Raw genomic sequence first — 21,652 nt, 5'->3', positions numbered from 1 at the left:
CATTATTTTATTTATTTTACATATTTGAACACAAAACCCACAGAAATATTATGAAATATTATTATGAAAATATTTTCACTGTAACAGTTAAATAATTCAGTGGATCGAAAAAAACTTTTCTAATTAATATTTCTCTTTTCAGTTTATCAGTTTATTTAAATTTCAAAGTTACATTTCTCTTAAAATAAAATTATAATGATAAAACATGCTTCATTCGTTATTACATAACACAGTGCATTTTTTTTATTTCATAAATAAACTATTTGAACAAGTACTATTTAACAAGTATTTCGAACAAAATAGAGTAAAATTCAGTGCGTCTACATGAATTTGCATTAACTATTATGTTACATAATTGAAATTTGTGAACAATGCATTCACTACGCACACTTTTAGCGCTTGTGTGTACCCGCCGCACCAGCTGATCGCAGAGAATCGTGCTTTTGTTGTCATGCTAATATGCTATGCTAAGCTACTACCCATTTCTCTATATGGGGATACTTGAAAGTTAAAATAGCGCTTCGAATCGTGAAATTACGAGTGTCTTATGCCTAATTTATTCTTTTTTTGATACATTTTCCAAATGAGCAAAGAAATTTTCTCTGAAGAAAGACTGAAAGCAAAGTTAAAAAGTTGCTTTGGGCACAATGATTACAAGAGCGATTTGCAGAGAAAAGCCGCGGAAGCTGTTTACAAAGGTAGGTTATCATGACTATTTTCGCACTTTTCCCGAAGACGGGATTTTAATTTCAAATCATTTGAAAACACTATTTTTTTTATTGCTGTGTTAACTTAAACCATGGATTTCATTTTAATGACAAAAAAAGCCTATGTTCACTAAATGCAATAATGATCACAAACCACTTGTTTTTAGGTACAAAGGATGTTTACATCTGCATGCCAACAGGATCTGGAAAATCCTTATGCTTTCAGCTACCTGCGGTCGCGAGAGAAAATTCTTTTGCGATTGTTATTTCACCCTTAATCGCACTTGTCAAGGTTAAATTTTGTTTGCATTAATTTAAAGTGATGACTCCAATACTCAAGATTTTAATTTATTTTAGAATCAAGTTGATTTTTTGACAAGTAAGAACATTTCAGCTCAAGCTTTTAACAGCAAAACACCCAAAGCTCAGAGACAAGCCATAAAAAGTGATATGTTATCATCTAAGCCAAAAATGAAATTGTTATATGTAACTCCTGAATTATGCGATACATCATCTTTTCAGGTATGTAACAATTCTGTAAACATTCTTGCAATGTCAATTGAATAATTTTTATATCTCTTTATATTTTAGAATTTGTTGTGTCAAATTAAGCCAAAAGTATTGTCTTATTTTGTGATTGATGAAGCTCATTGTCTTAGCCAATGGGGGCATGATTTTAGGCCCAGTTATAGAAAGCTTATTCAGTTGCGTGACAAAAGACCAGAAGTACCAATAATTGCTCTAACTGCCACTGCTGCCAAAGAAGTAATTTTATATTCGTGTATTGAAACCATTTTATTATAAAAAAATTGATTATTTCCTTACCATAAATAGGTCAAAGCAGATATTTTCAAAACTTTGAAAATGGATCAACCTTTAGTATTTACTGTACCAGTGTTTAGATCAAATTTATTTTATGATGTTTTCTTCATTGATTCTATTCCTGATCCTCTGGAACATTTAAAACAATTTATAAAACAATCTCTTGGTTCCCATAGTGATTCACTACCTAAGGTGATATTTCAAACATTTTTTTAAATAGAAAGGTAATATGTTTCAAACATTTTTTAATAACAAAAATTATTTATAGGATAAAAGAAATTGTGGAATTATTTACTGTAGAAAAAAAGAAACCTGCGAAACTTTGGCAATGAAATTGACTTCAATGGGAATTAAAACATTAGCTTATCATTCAGGTTCTTTATACATTTTATCTAGAAAAAAATTGTAAATATTAATCATAATAATAAAAATTCTTAATCATCATTTTAGGTTTAAAAAGTAAAGAACGAATTGAAGTCCAAGACTCTTGGACCTCTGGAATAGTTTCTGTTATTGCTGCTACATGTAGTTTTGGGATGGGTGTTGATAAAGCAACAGTTAGGTATGCTTTTTTTTAAATCTATCGTAATTATTTGTTTTTAATTCAAGATGGTTGAAAAGTTAATGAAAAAACAATATAATCTTTTAGATTTGTTTGTCATTGGACTGTGCCTCAAACTGTTGCTAGTTATTATCAAGAATCAGGAAGAGCAGGTAGAGATGGGAAGAAATCTTATTGCAGGGTATACTTTAGTCGTGAAGAATACAATGCAATTAGTTTTCTATGTCAAAATTCTGTTGATGAAGAAATGAACACATCTCAATTTAAAAGTCGTCAGGAGTACCAGCAAAATAAATTGAAATCATTCAAACAAATTGTTGATAGTTTTACTGGAACAAAGTATGTTTACTATTAACTACATATGAGAAAATTATTATTTTTAAACACTAATATTTGGAAAAAATTTTTCAGATGTCGACATGCTCTTTTTTCAAAATACTTTGGAGATCCAGACCCTAAATGTATAGACAAATGTGATGTTTGTAAAAGTAAAGATGCCGTTAAAGAAAAAATTTCAAAATTTGAGGGTTCGCAACAATTCAATAAACCAAGAGCTAGAAAATATGACCACTTAGATAGTTTTGGTTTGGACAAATATGATGGGATGGACAAGGGGTAAATTGATAATTTTGTGTTGATGTTTTAATGAATATATTTTAATATTTATTTTATATATAATATGCAATTGAAAATTTTAGATCATACGATGATGATGATGGAGGATATGGAGAAAGTAGGGAACAGCTGGAAAAAAAAGCTAAAGCTGAAGAAAAACAACTTATAAAAGATCAGTTTAAGGCACGAGGGGGTGGAAAACCAAAAGAAAATGACGTAAGAAATATCTGCAAACAAATATTTTAAAGTCCAAAGACATAACTTCCTTGAACTTTTGTAGATTAGAAAAATGAATCTGGAATTAGCAAAAGAAGCCCGTGTTATTGCAGCTGAAAGTACTGATATTAAAATTAAGGGATTGACAGTTAGCGTAAGCTTCATCCATTTATATTTTCACTCAAAATAAGAATAGCAATTTTTATGCATATTACTTTTATAGGTTCGAGAACTCTTTGTAGACAAGATTCATTCATGTCTATGGACAAATTATCAAACTTGTGCTAGTGAATGTAAAGAATACTTTAATGAAAATGATATTGTTCAAAAAGCCTGTAAAATTGAATATAGTATTATTTGCAGTACAATAGCTATTTCAAGATATAGATTCTTAATGACACAAAAGGTATTTCTAGATGAATCATTAAAAAAAATAAAAAAAAACAAACATTATAATAACTATATTTATTTTTAAATAGATAACACAAATTCAAGCAGCAACAAAAAATAACAAGCTATGCAATGATTTAAAACCATGCCTTGAAGTTTCAAACAAAATTCAAGAGAGTGCTAGCTGTTTAAATATAAAAAAAGATGGCCCAGAATGTGGAGGATTTATGACGGCATTTGAAATGGAAAAAAGTAGAAATAAACAAATTTCTGATCATATATCTTCAGAAATACCTGAAAAAGATGATGATTTATCCAAAATATCATTTAGCAATGGTATGCAGAAAACATTAAAAAGTGAAGATAGTGAATCTAAATTCTCACTTTCCGAATCAATGACTAAAATGAATCAAAATGGTTTTACAACTGCATTGCAATTTAAAAGAGACAATCCTACATATTCGTTGGAAAATCAAAATAAAGATTGTTTTGAATCATCTTTGCAAAAAGATGTAATCAAATTTGAGCCAACATCTCCAGAAACAATGAAATATTCAAAGAAAGATAATTCTTATCTAAGTACAAAAAATGTGTCTTCCTTGCATTGCAATAAAGTTGTTGAGAATTCGTGTGAAAGTTTTGCAGATTCAATGAATGTTGAACAAAAAATAGAATTTTCTGATGAAACTCGCATGTCAAATAAAAAAATCAAAGTTATACCAGCAGGTTGTGATAGCTTTAAATCAGCCTTACAAATTTCAAATTCCAAAACTGAAAACAAGCAAAAATCCAAAAAAAAGCCCATTTCTCGGTCAATTACAGATTTTTTTAAAACTAATTCAGAAAAATCAAATTCATCATCAACTAAAGCAAAAGAGAGTACCATGGTAACAGTAAAGAATGAAGAAAAAAGTTTAGATATACTACAATCATCAAAAGAATATGAATATAAAAAAAGTGAGTTCGACATTTTAAAAACTGATGAAAGATCCTCTACTAATAAATTAGAAATTGCCGAAAAATCAACGATAGAAAATAAATTTAAAGTTGAAAACATTAGAAAAAATCAATCTAGCACGTTCAAATTAAAAGTTCCTACTAAATGTAAGTTAGCCTCAGATTATACCGATCTTTTTGGCCCAAGCAGCCCAGACGGAAGCAGTCAGAGTAATAATCACCAAAAATATAAAGCTTCTGATAAAGGAGCAAAATTAATGGATAAAAATACATATAAAGCTTCTGATAAAGGAGCAAAATTGCTGGATAAAAATACACATGAAGCTTCTGATAAAGGAGCAAAATTACTGGATAAAAATATACATAAAGCTTCTGATAAAGGAGCAAAATTAATGGATAAAAATATACATAAAGCTTCTGATAAAGGAGCAAAATTACTGGATAAAAGTATACACAAAGCTTCTGATAAAGGAGCAAAATTACTGGATAAAAATGCAGATACTTCGAAGCGTAATAAACGTTCCTATTCAGATATAAAAGAAACTGAAGACCCTAATGAATCATCACAACAATCGAAACGTCCAAAGATGCCTCATGAAAAAGCGTCAACTAAATCCCCTGAATCTGTAAAAGTTCATAGAAAAACTTTCTACATATTAAAACCGATAGTACAAGAATATTACATTAGTGAGTACATACCAGATCATTCTAAATTTAAAGATATTTTTCGAAAAATTCATTTGGATGTATTAGAAAAAAAAATATATGGTAATTATTACTTTTTAATTTTACAAAATTCATCTACACAAAAATAAATAACTTGTTTCTTGTTTGCATCGTTACAGATACAGAGAGAATACGGGATTTAGCCGTCAGAAGAATCAAATCAAAAAAGTATCTCAAAAATTGAACAGATGAGAGTGTACTTGCATTGTAAATATTAACGTTCATGTAAATACAACTGCTTATTATGTAGGAAACAGTACAAAAAAATGTTATAAGTTTTAGATACTAAAAGCTCTTACAAACTCGAAAATTTTCAATAATTTTCAAGTGTATGTAAATATTCTTCGTAAATCATGTTTAGTTCATTGTGTTTGTGATTTCTAATAAGTTTTGAAATCAACATGTGACGCCACGTAATCAATGTTTATTCAGATTGTGAAAACTATTAAAAAAATGTATTATATTTTGTTATCATCACACCATGAAAATCTAAGTAATGGAAAACAGTAGATGAACAGGTACAAGCTGTTCATATTTTTTATAACCATACATCGTAGACGCTATATAATTATAAATATTGTAAATTTTTTCATGTACTATTAACAGATGCTATTTTTCGAATTTACACTGAAGAAAAATAAAATGCATCAAGTCCTCGTGTTTTTTTAAAAAAGTGTCTAATTTTTTTAAATTTAAGAATTCATAAAAAATTATGATCTATAATTTTCCAACTTGAAAAAAAAATCAAAATCTAGTTGGGCTATAAAAGACCAGTCACTGCGCTTAATTTTAAATTTGGCGCACTCCGGTCTGTCACTTTGGAACACCTGATTTATTTTCGCGATTCGCGCGTTCGTTCCGTGTTGGCGTGTTACGACGTATTCTTATTATTCTCACGATGGTATTAGTCATGCGTTGTTAAGTGGTGTCGGTTAATGTTAATCGGTAAATTTGCTGCTACGATTCATTTTTCATAATTTCAGTTTTGAATTAATTGTGATCTGTTTAACAGTGAGCTGTATCGTTTAATCAAGCAAAAATGACGGAGTGGATCTACATCCCCTTGAAAAAAGCATCTGACATCGACGTCTCCAAACCTCTGCTGAACGCCTTTAAATCTATTTACAGTGGCACGTCAGGCCAGAAAGATTACTCAGACATCGTTGAAAGCTTTAGCAAACTACGCAAAAATGCCTTGTGGAAAGCTTTTGAAAAAAGCGAAAGCGCCCTGGAGATCCTATACAGATATTATGATCAAGTTTGCGTATTGGAGAAAAAAATACCTTCTCATGAATTGCAAATTCCTTTCAAATGGAAGAATGCCTTTGGTGGAAAACAAAGCCTCACTGTTCTTGGCTTAGGTTATGAAAAGGTCTGTGTTTTATTTAATATTGCAGCTCTACAAAGTATGATTGCAGTCTCTCAACCATTAGACAACGATGAGGGCTTAAAACTATCTGCAAAGCTGTTACAACTTGCAGCTGGAATTTTAAACTCATTCAAAGGTAGTGTTATGAGTATCATTGATTCAGAGCCAACGCCTGACTTGCGTCCAGAAACTCTTGAAGCACTTGCATCGCTGATGCTTGCACAAGCAAATGAAATCTTTACCTTTAAAGCCATTCATGATAATATGAAAGATACTATTATTGCTAAACTAGCAGCTCAAACAGAAGAATTCTATTTTAATACTTTGAAATTAATGCAAAAAGAAATTTTCAGAGCATTTTGGGATAAAGATTGGATTCATCTGATTACAGCAAAGCAACTTGGATATAAAGGATTAGCTGAATTCACTCAATCGAAAGTATGTAAAAAAAATAACAAAATTGGTGAAGAAATCGCCAGACTAAAAGTTGCAATAGAATTGTTCAATTCAGCGCTTCATGAGTCAAGCAAACTAAGATTTTTTGAAGATAATCGTGATAAGGCTTCCAGAAGATTAACGGAAGTACAAAAAGATAATGATTTCATATATCATGAAAGAATACCAGATGCAAAAGAATTATCACCAATCGATAAAGTAGCTATTGCTAAACCTTCACCAGTTCCTGAAAAATTCAGTTCTGATTTTCTAGATATTTTCCAGGAGTTATTGCCTTCAACTGTTTATCAAGCTATAAATAATTTTGAGTCTGCTAAGCGTGATTTGGTTAATTCTGAAGTTGCCAAATTGCGTAATGCAAGACAACTTCTAAATGGAACATTGGCTAGTCTTAATCTCCCAGCCGCTATTGAAGATGTTAGTGGAACTGAAATTCCTCAATCTGTGAAAGAAAAGGCAGTAGCAATTCGTAATGCTGGTGGTATCGAATTTTTAGAAAAAATGATGAATGAACTACCAGATTTATTGCAAAGAAATGATGATATTCTCAATGAGGCTGAAAGAATGCTTAATGATGAACAATCATCAGATGATCATTTAAGGACTCAATTTAAGGAGCGTTGGACAAGATTACCTAGTACAAGGCTTACACAGCAATTTAGGTTGAATTCTCAAAAGTATCGGGGAATAATAAATAATGCTAAAAATGCTGATAAAGTTATTAAAGAAAAATATAATGAACATCGGGAACCAATAAGTTTGTTATGTATGGCTCCAGATACTTTGGCACACCATATTCCTACTGGAGCAGCTGTTACAGAAAGTGGAGCTGTCAATGAATTGAGGAGTTTAATGGAAAGTGTTGCAACTCTTAAGGCAGAACAAGATGCTATTGAAAATGAATTACAATCTAAAAGTATTGACTCTCAATCAATATTTACTCAAGCTTTGGTAAATGGAGAACTTGAAAATGAAAGTAGCTTGGTTGTAGGAACATTGGATAAATACTATTCTTCTCTAAAAGAGCAAGTAGCTAGGTCACTTCAAAAACAAGAAAATTTAATCAAGGCCATCCAAATAAAACATGGAGAATTTTCAAGAGAGCAACAAAATAGTGGTAGTACTCGCGAGATGATGCTTTGCAAATTAGCCGGAGCTTATGATGTTTTCATTGAATTAAAAGGCAATCTGCAAGAAGGAATCAAGTTTTATAATGATTTGACACAATTGTTGATAATATTCCAAAGCAAAATTTCCGATTATTGTTTTGCGCGTAAAACTGAAAAAGAAGAACTTTTGAAAGATTTAACGCACAATCTGAGCGTCGACAATCAAGTGCCAGATGAAACTGCTGGAATGCAAAGGATGACCTTATCGCGACCTACCACTGGTGGTCAGCAGCTGCCCTACCCAACTTCAAATCAAGGGGGAATGCCTGTACCTCATGGAAGCTTTCCGCCTCTGCCATCAACGTACAATCCTTACAGTTAAAATATGACTATCAAGATTGTTTCATCATCTGCAAAATACTGCGTTTTATATTTCAACTCAATGTTGAAAAAATTTTAATTTTTATGATAAATGCTATATTCTGGTTTATTCATGCTTATGTAATAGATTATATATGTTGTATCTGTATTTACATTTTGTATTATATATTGGGTATTAAGCCCTGTTACTATTGTTAAAATAGCTTAAATAAAATATTTCTTAATATAACTATTTTCTTTCCAATAATATAATTTTACCAAAATTATTGTCTTCAATTGTACATTGCATTATAAAATTTAAAATGGTATAAAATTATTAAGTATTATCAATTGTAAGACAACACCAAATAAATCAATTTAAACTTTTACTTTCATTTTTTGCTTTGAATTATCTATCGTAATCTTTTTATTATTATATATTCAATTCATTACCTTCAAAATGACTCATTTTTTACGGGCTGATTCAAAAAACCAAATGAATAAAAGAAAAATTTAACACTTTTAAACTTAAAAATCATTGTTCTGCTGCGCGACGTGTCAGCTGCTTACTAACTCGTCACTTGGCGTGATATTGAAAAAAAAAAACTGCAAACGCTTCACTTCAACACCGCGAGTGATATTGCATCGAATATTCCAACGCTGTGGTAAGTACCATGAATTGTTTACTTTATCTTGGGAGTTCAGATTTCACGACATATGTCGGGGATGCACTGCGATTTCTCGGTCGATTTGAAAACGTTCATTTTTTGAAAGTCAATATCACAAAAGCTACTCGTATGCTATGGACATTTCATTCGATTTACAAAATGTAATGGGACTCGAAGAAATGATCATATAATCACTCATCTTAAAATTAATTAAACGCAATACTATAATTTTTACCTTTAATTCGTACTTTTTTATCTCAATCCAAGTTGATAATTCGCATGGTCTGAAGTTGGTGCGATGACACGATTTATTAAAAAATTAATTGCTTTTAAAATGTGTAATTGATTTTTATTTTTTCCGTGTCAAACAAGATTTGTTTCTCTTCGGATAAAAAACCAATGATAACTTTTTGTAGTGTTTGAAATTCAAGTAGTATAGTAAAAAAAACAAGAATGTATTTAAAAACATTGATAATTCTAATCAATTGAAAGATACATTCAATACTTATATGAATGAATGTTTGAACTTGAATTCATATTTTTTAATAGAATTGCAGTTTTCAATTGATTATGATATTTCATTTCCGTTAACTTTATCACCCATTCTGAACAGTTTCAGTAAATTGATATTTTATTAATATAAATACTACTATTGAAGAACATAAAAAGACATTCATTTGCTCAGACTTTAATTTCATATATCACGTGTAAGCCACATTGCAAAAAAATATAGAAATGGTTTTCTTTCCTTATTTGACATAGTTTGTGCTGAATTGTGAAAGAAAGAAAAAATGACCTATCTCTTGAAGAAAATCAAATACCAAAAAAATATCCGATAAATGCAATTAGATTATCGTAACCATTGGAATAATTCGTAATGTTCAATGACTAAGTTCATCGAGTGCACATCGTCGAACTTATTGTCATGATTTAATCACGTGACACGGTCGGGAAATAATAATTAAAATAATGATAAAATGTTGAACAACGAAATCGGCAAAAGTAGTAGTGCTTATATCGGCAATTTTTTACTTGTATCTTTTAAGCTTGTTAAACTTTGCTATTTGTGTAAATGAGTAAGACTCAGTGCAGCTTCGTTTTCCCTGCACGGAATCGATAAATTTTTGGAGGGAAATGATAAAAAAATTCGCGAAAAAAAAAGGAAAAAAAGCGGAAAGATACCGGCGTTTTTATTCAGTATTCACGATATTTTGAAACTTTTTCTCTCCCCAACTATGTTTTAAATTATTTGTTATTCGAAAGGCAAACTTTACATTTTCGTTAGCCATCGCGTCACTCTAGACGCTATGAATTATTCATAATTTCGTTGACACGTTGAACGTGCAGAGAGAGATTTATAATGGCCTAATGCATTATGATCTGTGTCAATTAGATTTAAGACCATCGTGAATCATTATATCTACAAAGCTTAAATAAAGAGTTTAGATTTCGATTTTTGCACACTTTTTTTAGAGAAACTCGAATTAAGATTTAATACATTTTTTGTCCCTCTATCAAAAATATTTAAATATAGAATTTTTTAATTTCTAATCGTTCTTTTGTCTTCCAAGTTACAAATGAAATTTCCTCCTCGTATTTAAATTAGGATTATTTTGAATATAGGGAAAAATGCATGTCCGCTACAACTAGACGTAGAAAACTACCTCGGGTAAGGTCGACCACATTTTTCCATTATTCATTGAGTCAATATATAAACGAGCGCGAGAGTCGAACAAACAGTTGGGAAGACGATGAGTTTACAATGGAAATTCTTCGATATTTACGATCCAAGTTTTCCAACTCTCTTTCCAACTAATTGGCTCAATTTTCATTCCCGCGAATAGAACAGTAATCATGCCGATGATCGCGGCGGCGCCTCACCTCCGACCGATGTCGTATACTTCTTTTGCCTATACTTTGAATTGCGCACATAATCCGGACGTCTATAGAGCAGTGCAGTAGCAGCGAAGAAGAAGCAACTATATAGCGCCGATGTTATTGTCTATCATTGCAACTGTATAATTGACGCGTCACGTGCACGCCGGGCCGAATATAGTATAGCTGCTTATGCGTACAAAGAAAAAACGTGTCTATCCTCGTATTTTTTGCATGCTAATTTCAAAGACGACCGAGGCAGGAAAAGACGTTGTCGAATACACATTTTCTCACAATTATTTACGTCGAAAACGGTATTTAAGCCGAATCCATTATTATAAACGAGGCATACATTGCCGTAGCGGCGATCGATTGTCGTGCGTGCTCACGTCTATACACATTGAATTCAAAAACACAATTGTAAAATGAAAAATTTGCAGTGCGATTGGCGCGCGAATTTCGATCACGATGCGATCGAATATATGGATGAAAATTAATCGCTGCGCAGTGCAGATCGTTGGAGAAACGTTGCTCATTGTTTTGGGACGATTACAAAGAGCTGCATCGGCGGCTTATAATGCCGTATCGATGCTCCAAAAGTCGAGTCACGCGTCGGTGTCGATCGGCATCATGATAATATTATAAATGTATAAATCGTTCGGAATATTATTGTTATGGAAAAATGTCTTCGTATAAATACGCCTCGAGCTGCGCGGATACGCGCGGGGCACGCGTGCGCTCATTTGCAATTGTATTTCATCATCGCTTAATAATCGACGCATCGTCGGCGGCGGAGTTTTCGCGCTAATTAAACGCAGCTTAATCTCATCAATTTCATGATTAATGAAATCAGCGGCAGACGCGCACTTTACAATAATATAACACAAGACGCACACGAAACGAAATGCGATGACTGGCCACTTTCTGCGCCGACGGAATTGCCGTCCAACAATAAGTATATAATTTTTCCCAAGTTCATTGCACTTTGCTCGGTGTTATAGGTCGATCAGTCATACATACAGGAACTCGAGTCGTGCTCCCCGATCGATTATTATTTAAGCTTCTTCGTAACGAGAGACGAGAGAGAAAGCTATATCATATGTATAGAATATAATGGCTCGTATCATATGTGTGTGCTGAGAGAAAGTCGAGCAACACCACCTGTGCGTTAGTCCGATCCGACGATCGGTATACGCATGATGACATTGCGTGCAGTGTGGCAAGGTTGCGCCCCTCCCCCTCGAATGCCTGCTGCCTACATATATATTGGAGAGACTTTATATATATATATGCGAAAGTCGGAGTCGTGCGTGTGTAGCTGGATTTCGGGAGTAGTTCATGCACGCGATCTTGAATCTCGGGGGGCACGCGCAAATAATTCGGATACGACCACGTAAGATCCACGTGCGAAAAGTTATTAAGAGGATGACTCGGCAGGCGGACGCATAGAGGTGACACGCGCTGCTGCGGAGGAAGAGCATCTCGCATCGTCGATTGGCATTTTAATTCCTTTGCATGTATGCGAGAGAAAACAACGTAACGTTCGTAAACGCTTCGTTCTCCGTTCGTTCGCGACTCGAGAGCTTTTTCTTTCCTCTCTCTCTTAGTTATTCCGGGTTTTATTGTAAATGTCCCGTATCGTTGCGCGACGTATAGGCTACTACCATTTATTGATATTCACGCGAGCTCGCGCGACATTGAAAAATATAATGCTTCAAAGTCTCGAGATATCGTGCGCCACTGTGATTCGTGAACTACATGTGCGTGCAATCTCTAATGCCGCACATAAGTTTGAAAAAATGTTAAAAACGCACGATCGTGCGGTTTTCTTTCTTAACAGAATTGCAGTTCAGACTGGAGTGCCGCACGCGATGCCACGATTACAATAATGTATGTCACTACCACTGCCGCGTGCACGAGATCGACAAGTGCACACACAGTAGCAGGAAATTCGGCGCGCGACACGTGTGAGTGTTTGTGTGTGGTACTTAAATGCCGATGACAAATATGCAACGAGGCAGAGCACATTACGTGCGATGAATTTTTAAGAAATAGTATATTACTGCCCTAGGCCGCGAAAAACAGAAAAGTCCCAGAGTATGTGTAATTAGTGGCCGAGGCGAAGCCGAGGCCGATAAATACGTGCTCTGATGGGGCTTTCTTTTTTCGCGACATAGGCCTGTATACTATTTTTCATACACAGTGGCCCGAAAATCACTCTTCCCGCTTTGCGCAGCAGCAGGGAAGTATTCACTTTCGGGCCGCTGGTATGAAAAAAATTACCTAAAGCTATAGAAGTATTTGAAATATTACTTCGGTTCTAATTACGACATACGGCCGTGGCGGCTCGTTTTGCCTATCGGTTATCCGTTATCCGACGTTAGCACCTTATCTGCACCTATTCTAACTACATAGACGTTACGTATATAATTCTGTAGCAGAACGAATGGATCATTGCTAGCGAGCATAACCACGACGAGTCTCTGTACATACATTACGCAGTCATAGAGTATATCTAGGAATAAACGATAGTTTCGCAGTCAACTTACACCTATCGAAATTATCGTACGTTTATCCTAAATGTCACGCGGCCCTACCAGCACCAATCCCGGCGCAGACGACTTTGCTCCCAAACTCTTCGGCGAGCAGCCAGAGCGAGAGAGAGACGCACGCAGACGAAACGTCATCGACGTCAGCATCTCGAGCACGTTTTCAAATGCTGCTGTTGCTGCCATTGTATACATCTGACTATAGTTACATGTATAATAGGTGTAATAGATGCTACATAACTCCGAAAAGCTAATATAGCTGCGGCTCTCCCGGCTCTCGGCTCAAAACGGCGCTGTTGCGCGCAGCTCTCTTCGGCTCTCGCGACGTCTGCGTCGTCGTCTATCGATGTTTGTGTGTGTACTCGTAATCGTAATGTACATACACATTAACATGCGCTGCGCTGCTTGCGCGCGTGAAAATGTCCGTATGTATGCGTGTGGTGGTGCCGATGACTCGATGCTCGGCAGAGCAGCAGCATAAGCAGCAGCAACTCTAAAAGTCTCTCTCTCTCTCTAAGCAACGCGCGCGCACCACTTTTTTTTTGTTTTCTCTTTCTCACTCGCTCGCGCTCGTGTGTAAGTTCACCCGTGCGTGCGCCAACAACGGAACGAAAGAGCGAGCGAGTCAGAGTCAGTCGTCGTCGTCGTCGTCGTCGTCGTCGGTGCCCCTGTCTGCAGTCTTGCTCCGTTATAAGCACGCTGTACAACGCTCGCTAGTCGCTGATCAGTAGCAGCACAGCAGCAACGCAGCGGCACAGTACACATACCTATATAGTCGTCGCCATTTGAACTTTCTGTACGACGTGCGTAGCCAAAAATCCTTTTTTCGACTCGTCCTCTTTTCTCTCTGCTTTCTATCCTTTCTTTTCTCTTCTCGCTCGCCCGAGCTAGCTTCGTTGTATACTTTACGCGTATAGGCCCAACAGAGGCAGGCTCAATTATTGCGTGACACGTCGTGTGTAAGTTGCATTACAATACACAGTGCAGTGCGAGTAGAGAGTGCCCGTGCCGCGTAGCGCAGTAATCGAGTGTGATTCGGTGGGCCCACCAATTTCAATCTAATGACGCGTCAGCGCCTCTGATTTCCCCCCTACATTCGTAACCTTTTTGTTGTCTAACCGTAGTAATAACTCTGTGTTGTCGTGTGCATCAACAGATAATCAAGATGCCGCCAAACGAACAAATCCGTGACATCTGCGAGTTCGAGAGCAGCCAGGATGCCGCCGTGGACGAGGGCAAGATCAGCGAGGAGGAGCGCGCCAAGCAGGCCAAGATCCAGGCCGACATCAAGGCCTACGAGGAACTGGTCGCGATGCCCTTCTACAAGCGCCCCGACATCAAGTGGTTCAATCTCTACTTCATGGTGATGCTCCACCTCGGGGCACTCTACGGCTTTCTCACTTTCCCTTACTTTGAGAAGAAAGCCACGACCGTCTTCAGTAAGTTGGACCTGCGGTCTTTTTTCAATTCAACCATGCAATGTCGCCGCAACTGGTGACTTTTTGTCACCATTATAATATAGATGTAGCGTCCGGTGCCCGTCGTCGCAAGCGTCGTCGCTCGAGTTTGGCGCAATATGGTCGAATAAAGTCTAAAAATAACAAATAACATTGTCACGTAGAGATCTCGCGCCGTATATACGAATTATCGAGTCCATTGCGTAACTGTTCTGCATACATTAGGGATTCAAAGACGAAACGACGACGTGTTGCATCCAACGACGTCTCAGCCTCTCATAGTCGCACACGATCATTTTTTTCGAGCTCTCTCTCTCTCTCTCTCTCTCTCTCGCGGAGAGCGTGCAATATATCATATAGGTATATAGCAGAAGCCGCCCGAAAATAGTGTCGTCGTCGTCGTCTACGTGCGCGCGAGAGGCACCTTTTAAATGCAGTACGTGCATTCGCGGACTGTTGCCGCTCGATCGGCATCTTTGCATTACGTGGTCAATCGCTCGAACGGCCGAAACATTCTTTCGTTATAGATACCTATATATATGATGCCGCCCATGTATATCGTCGCCTCAGCGCAAGAACCGCACAAATAAACTCAAGTGGCAAAAAGGTGCCTTAATCCTATCCTTTTAACATAGGGATAAGGTTGTTTTTGCCCCTTAAGTTTATTTGTGCGGTTCTTGCGCTGGGGCGACGATATGTATGTGCTACAGACGACGGCTTTTCGAGGAAGTACACGCACGACTATATATGTATCTACGTGGATGCATCTGCGCGATCCAATCCAGCGAGCTATACGTGTATCGAGCTTGAGCCCAAGTATATATCGCCTGTCTTTTTCTCGTTCTCGCTCAACGCGTGTGCGCGGCTGCGGGCCGTTTATTCAAACGCGGCTCCGTATACATTTATCGACAGCGGCGCGGAACGCATCCCCTACCTTTTGTCTCCCTGTGATCACGTGTTCAGCAGCCGCTTCGGAGCAGCAGCAACGCAGACGCCGCCACACACGGACACGCACATTGTGGCGCGTGTTTATCGGCCGCGTGTTTATTTTATCTAACTTACCGGTCGGAATTTACGCGCGAGCTCTGCAGCAGCTCTCTCTCTCTCTCTCTCTAAAATCTCAAACGCGGCGCGACGACGATGGCCTGTTGCTGCTCGCGTGCCCGCGATATCGCTTGAACTTGAAATTCAACCATTGCACGAGCACGTGCAATGTATACTCAGTTTGGAGGAAATAAAAATATGATCGTTCGATTACAAGCGGATTTCGAGCCGCTGCGATACGCGCGAGGCTCTCGATTATACATGAAATATCAAGCTCCGAGATCGTCGCTGATTTATCAGCGACTAATTATTATTGAAACAGACGCTGCGGCAAATATTGATTTTCATCGACTATCTAATTGATCGTGGCTTTTGATTGAACAATGGCGCGAGAGAGTTATGTATGTGAGAGACGAGCCGAGGCCAAAATTAAATAAACATTTGTGCGTCGTTCCACTGCCTTATGCTAAACCGAAACTTTAATGCTTTTTCCAGGTATCTTCATGATTTGCCTCGCTAATTTTGGAGTCGCTGGAGGAATACACAGACTATGGGCTCATCGCTCGTACAAAGCCAAACTTCCTCTCCGAGTTATCCTCATGATTGCTTATCTGTCATCCGGACAGGTAAATTAGATAATCGAGCTTTGGGCAATTGCTGTGCTTATCTTGAATTTTTTTTTGATTTCAAGTTTTAGCTGCAATCTTTCGAATTTTCTTTAACTAATGCACGATAATTTAATTTTTTTCAACAGTACTCGCCACTGTACTGGTCGAGAGATCATCGTGTCCATCACAAGTTCTCGGAAACCGATGCCGATCCCGTCAATGCCGCTCGTGGATTCTGGTTCAGTCATGTCGGCTGGTTGACCATGAAGAGACATCCGGAAGTTGTCCGCAAAGGAAAAATGGTCGATGTCAGTGACATTCTGGCTGATCCAGTGGTTCAAATTGGCGAGAAGTACGTTTCAAATATAATAAAAAAATAAAAAAACAGTTTTAAGCTGATGTCGAGTCGAAACGATCAGTCAACCTTATCTGCCACTCTCGTGTGATTTTGAGTAATAACATGATAAATTAGATGAGTTATAGTTATCACAGAATTTTGAACTCATGTTTACTTGTTTTGATTCAATATTCTGAAGAACCGAAAGGCTTTAGCTTAATACTCGAATTTTATCACAAAAAACTTACGAAATATAATATTTTTCTATTTTTATACGTCATTTTTTCATTATAGATACTTCGAACTTTGGAGACTGTTGTTTGCCTTCATCATCCCAATTCTCATCTGCGTTTACGGCTGGAACGAAACTTGGTACTACGCTATTTTGTCCCAAGCTTTTATGAGATACGCATTTTCTCTTAACTGCACCTGGAGTATCAACAGCTTTGCCCATTTAATTGGTGGTCATCCTTATGACAAGTAAGTTTCCAAACAAATTTTGATTAATTAAGTTTAATCGATTTTATCAATAATTTTAGTTACATTTGCCTAGGCAGACATGAATTTACAAAAATATTATCTTCTTTCAGATTCATCATGCCAGCTGAAAATCTCGTCATGTCCTTCTTCACCGGTGGCGAGGGATGGCACAATTATCACCACACTTTCCCGTGGGATTACAAAACATCTGAGTTTGGAAATTACAGCTTGAACTACACCACCATCTTGCTCGACTTGTTCGCCAAGATTGGCTGGGCGTACGATATGAAACAACCCTCCAAAACTTTGATCGAAAATGTCATCAAGAACCGTGGAGATGGAACTCACGAAATTTCCCGAAAAGCAGAGAAAGCAGAGAAAGCGCATTAAACCCATAGAAATCTAACAAATTCTTTTAGATGATTTTTCATTATTCATAATAATCAACTCATTTAAAATAAAAATCATTAAATTTGAGCGAATATAAGATTATCATAATGTGAGACGCCTTATGCTTTCGTTTCAAATGAATTTAAAAAATTGCAATCATTTTAGTCAATAAACGGAAAACGTTGATTTTACAGATATTCAGCAATTATAATTATAAGCTATCAACTTCGAATATCGTGCATACTTTAAGTGTTCACATAACTACTTGAAATTTTTCTGAATTGTGCGGTTCGACATAGATAAAATCATTTTTTTTTTACTTCAACGAAAATTTCACTTGTATGAGAACCGTAGAGTTTCAAAAATAGGTATAAACTGGTCACACTAAATGACACGTGATATTATATGGAATAGTTTTATACTTATATGAATGAATTAACAACCACAAAATATGATGGTTATATTAATGGTGTGACTGGGTGCATGTGATAATGTAACGTACTTGATAACGTTACACTACGGGAATGAACATATTGTTTTGAATGTATGCACATATCATATATCCATATTCATTATTAAATGCGAATTTTTATTAAACATTTGAAAATATTTGTTGCTATTTTGATAATCATGTATTTATTTGATGGCGTCGACTTATACGAGCTTATGCTGAAAAAAGCGAACGTTTGACGAAATTTTCAAAACTTTGAACATTAGCTTGAAAGCATAGATAAAAAAAAATTAGCTTATATTCAACTACCTAGGGATGTTATGGAATTATGGTGCATTGTAGTTTTGCAATGTAATGACGATCATTAAAATGTAGTCTCCATATTAAACTTTGAATAATTAAATCAATAAAACATTTAATACTGTTTAATTTATGTGTTAGAGCAATTTTTTCTACAGTAACCTTATTTAAATTGTAAATCTTGAATAAGCATAATAATCCAAAGATAAGATTGATTTTAAGCGGTTGCAGTTAATGAATAATTGTTTACAGGTTGAGAGAGAAAATAATTTTTTCAAATCTCTTAATTATAAAAAATTTTTTATTTAATGACAAAGGTTTACATTCGTATACGTAAGGCACAATAACTGGCAAGACTGATCATAAAAAAATATCAAGAGATTATTATCCGATTTATTAAATCGAAAGAGAGCATTCATAGGATTATCATAAAACAAAATAGTAGGTGCGTTACATAATCGATTATTTTTTATCCTAGTTTGAATAGTATTAAATACTATTCGTAAAATTATTTAGAAAAAAAAACATTTTTGTAAAGCTGTTCACCCTATATAATTTGGTGTTCGCACGGTTAAGAAAACTTTTGCGAAGCTGGAATAAAATTGCTTATCACGATGAATGAAAAATCACAATTTGATAACATAATCGAAATATAACAATCTGTCATCCACTTAAATGCTATCGATAAACCCTAGTCTTTTAAAACATTTCAACATAATGATCAAAAATCGTTTTAATCTAGAGAGCTCAACTTAATTTTTCCACTGAATGTTCATTAATTGTTCTTGTTGAATTATTGCGAAATAATATATTCATAACATTCATAATTATTTTTAAATACTTTTTCATTTTTTATTCAAATACAACGAAAATAATTAATTCCTTCATAAAATCACAGAGAAAAATAAAGAGAAAAGAACAAATAACGAACAATCTTTCTACTAGTAAACTGTTTATATTTACAATATTTAGTCTATCTACAAACTAATTACTTATTGTAAAACAGTTAATTGTAATCACTGGACCCCATTTTAAAAATATTACATAAAAATAATTTTTTTCTGCATAAATGTATATAGGTACAAAGTTGACTTTTCGAGTCGCACAGATTAAAACTTATGCTTTTTCAGATACCTCGTTTTACACCAATAATCAATATTGTTGGAGCGACCCATTAACTCATTGCAGTTTCTATTTATAAAATAAAAGCAGCAATTATTGCAGGTATCTGAAGTAACAAGCTATTATTTAACGCATATTTACATATTTACAGTATTCATTTGGAAATTAATCGAAGTTACTTTTAAAATGCATAAAAGTAGTTGAGATTTTCAAATTCATACAACTGCTTGTGAAATAATTATCTACTGTCTTTTGGTGCACAAAAAATGTATACGATTTACGTTTAGCGTATAGCGATTCTCTTTTATCTTTTTCCTTTTTTTGGCCGCGGAATTGTCATAGAAAAAAAAAACGATCAAAAAATTGATAGAGAGCGAATAAATCACAACGCGAACGACGATGAACGAACAAATTAATAGCACACACGAGACAAGAGGGAAAAATGGAAAGTAAGATTTTTTCTGCCCATCGATCAATCAATCGGCTATGAGACCGATCTGATCACTGAAGCACAAGAAAGATGATAATATTACACTTAGATGAAATCTTTGGGATTTCTTCTGTTCGTAATTGTTTTTTTTTTGCTTATATGTACATGATTTTACTCTAATAATGGACGGATGGAATCGTTTGTCAAGCTGAATCGCGACAAACGATAACGCGCGTAGTAATCTTAACGATAATGTTAATTATTCTCTTTGATGCTTCGATGCTCCGAGTGAAGTTATTACAAACCAAAAGCACCATAAAAAAAGTGTGAGAAAATTACGAGTAGAGACAAATGAATTCTTAAATGGCGAAGTAATGAGCTTAAATTATATAAAGTAAAACAACGTTACGCTAACGAAAGAACAGTAGTGAAATCACGAAGCGCGGCGAAGAATAAAAACACACTCGGCTTTTTTTCTTTGGGCATTTGAAGAAGAAAAAAAATTATTAAAATAAACAAACGCGACGCTCTGTCGGAAAGCTCGAGCGCCATTAAACGATGTCCTCGCGTAATCGCGTGAGCTCCTGAAGCAGTGCCGGGTCGATGATCGTCGGCTCCTCTTGCTGGAACTGTTGCTGTTGCTGCTGTTGCTGCTGCTGCTGCTGCGACTTTTCCGTCTGCGAGCCCTCGGTCAATAGACTGTTGTAGAAGCAGTCGGCCTCCTTGCTGATTTTCACAGATGTCCTGCGCTCGTGCAAAAAGCTCAGACGTTTGCGCTGGAGCTCGGACTCGAGCCACTGGCTAGTCATCTCCGTGTCGGCCTTGGGTTTGTAGAGGAGGATCTTGAGGACGCTCCAGATGAGGCAGATGGCGCCGCCGAGGAACAGACAGTAGATGGCGATGTCTTGCATCACCGGCAGAGCAGTTAAGTACAGGTAGAAACGATTGTTCAAGCTGTCCGGAAGCTCGTGCATAGCCTGCATAAAAATAAACAAGTCGATCGTTACAGTTTGATTCGTGAAAAATGGCAATGCATTGAAAAAATAACACGATCAAGTGTACTTACGATTTCGAACCAGAGCAGAGGCAGGACGAGATTCGAGAAGCCGTCGACGTTCTCGATGGAGCTGATGTCCTGCAGAGCCATGTTGATTTGGAAACGGAAAGCCAAATTAACGGGCAGGCCAGATCTCGGCTGTACGTAGATGAAGGACTCGTGCTTCTCCTTGACGGGCTCGAGACCCTCGACGGCGGCCAAAAGCGACGGGTCGGTTTGATAGAAGTGAGGATAAGTCAGAGCGATGGGAAAGCCTGCAATTAAACGAAAAAAAAAACAAGGTCAGACGATGAGAAAAAAACTGCGTCTGCGAGGAATTTCGTTTTTCTAATGCTTTTGACAGAGATTACGGTTGACAGTTGCATTTCAACTGCGAGGAAAAGCAGGGATAGACGCAGAAAAAAAAAACGAGCGACAGGTAAATCGTTTCGTAATTCGCACGAATGTGTCTTTTTCAAAAAGACGTCGCGCGCAGCAAACAATTCCGACTCCAATTAGGCGATAGCCGCAATCAACGTTATGAAAGAATTATCACCTGCGTTCAGGCGCGAGCTCGTAAATTACACCAACGAAACGCGAGCTTTTTATCGAGCCA

At 36.1% G+C, this 21,652-nt stretch overlaps 4 protein-coding genes and 1 long non-coding RNA gene across 7 annotated transcripts in view; 3 read left to right on the top strand and 2 right to left on the bottom strand.

Moving 5' to 3' along the window:
• The first annotated feature begins 220 nt into the window (after positions 1-220).
• On the top strand, positions 221-5,567 carry LOC106652622 (ATP-dependent DNA helicase Q5-like). Its single transcript, XM_014371686.2, has 14 exons — positions 221-698; positions 875-999; positions 1,065-1,229; positions 1,299-1,472; positions 1,542-1,721; positions 1,798-1,903; positions 1,980-2,091; positions 2,179-2,430; positions 2,503-2,706; positions 2,790-2,922; positions 2,987-3,076; positions 3,146-3,328; positions 3,402-5,037; positions 5,115-5,567. The coding sequence occupies exons 1-14, from the start codon at positions 584-586 to the stop codon at positions 5,177-5,179; spliced, it is 3,540 nt and encodes a 1,179-aa protein (XP_014227172.1). The 5' UTR covers positions 221-583; the 3' UTR covers positions 5,180-5,567.
• Positions 1,372-8,830, bottom strand: LOC106652624. Its single transcript, XR_001339382.2, has 3 exons — positions 8,743-8,830; positions 1,533-1,658; positions 1,372-1,461 (listed from the first exon to the last, which is right to left on the bottom strand). It is a non-coding gene; the product is annotated as an uncharacterized LOC106652624 (long non-coding RNA).
• Positions 5,867-8,678, top strand: LOC106652623 (programmed cell death 6-interacting protein). The gene is made up of 2 exons (XM_014371687.2): positions 5,867-5,940; positions 6,008-8,678. Exon 2 carries the CDS (start codon positions 6,035-6,037, stop codon positions 8,309-8,311), a length of 2,277 nt encoding a protein of 758 aa, XP_014227173.1. The 5' UTR covers positions 5,867-5,940; positions 6,008-6,034; the 3' UTR covers positions 8,312-8,678.
• Positions 8,831-13,966: 5,136 nt separating the features above from the next.
• On the top strand, positions 13,967-17,888 carry LOC106652573 (acyl-CoA Delta(11) desaturase-like). Of its 2 annotated transcripts, none has more exons than XM_014371599.2 (6): positions 13,967-14,184; positions 14,538-14,820; positions 16,378-16,508; positions 16,637-16,842; positions 17,122-17,307; positions 17,418-17,888. In XM_014371599.2, the coding sequence occupies exons 2-6, from the start codon at positions 14,547-14,549 to the stop codon at positions 17,695-17,697; spliced, it is 1,077 nt and encodes a 358-aa protein (XP_014227085.1). In that variant the 5' UTR covers positions 13,967-14,184; positions 14,538-14,546; the 3' UTR covers positions 17,698-17,888. The 2 variants fall into 2 exon arrangements, with proteins under 2 accessions (XP_014227085.1, XP_014227086.1); XM_014371600.1 differs by lacking the exon at positions 13,967-14,184 and adding an exon at positions 14,191-14,340.
• Positions 17,889-18,731: 843 nt separating this feature from the next.
• The window catches only part of LOC106652572 (scavenger receptor class B member 1-like), a 34,418-nt gene continuing 31,497 nt past the window's right edge, over positions 18,732-21,652 (bottom strand). For both annotated transcript variants that reach the window (XM_014371596.2, XM_014371595.2), the window contains 2 exons: positions 21,067-21,311; positions 18,732-20,977 (listed from right to left, as the gene is read on the bottom strand). In XM_014371596.2, the coding sequence (XP_014227082.1) occupies positions 20,552-20,977; positions 21,067-21,311 (671 nt within the window). In that variant the 3' untranslated portion in view covers positions 18,732-20,551. The remainder of the gene's footprint in view (positions 20,978-21,066; positions 21,312-21,652) is intronic.

Source organism: Trichogramma pretiosum, unplaced genomic scaffold, assembly GCF_000599845.2.
Source record: "Trichogramma pretiosum strain Unisexual culture from Peru unplaced genomic scaffold, Tpre_2.0 scaffold26, whole genome shotgun sequence".
Lineage (NCBI taxonomy): Eukaryota > Metazoa > Arthropoda > Insecta > Hymenoptera > Trichogrammatidae > Trichogramma > Trichogramma pretiosum.
Note: the sequence above shows the minus strand (reverse complement) of the source record. Positions and strands in the feature narration are given on the sequence as shown.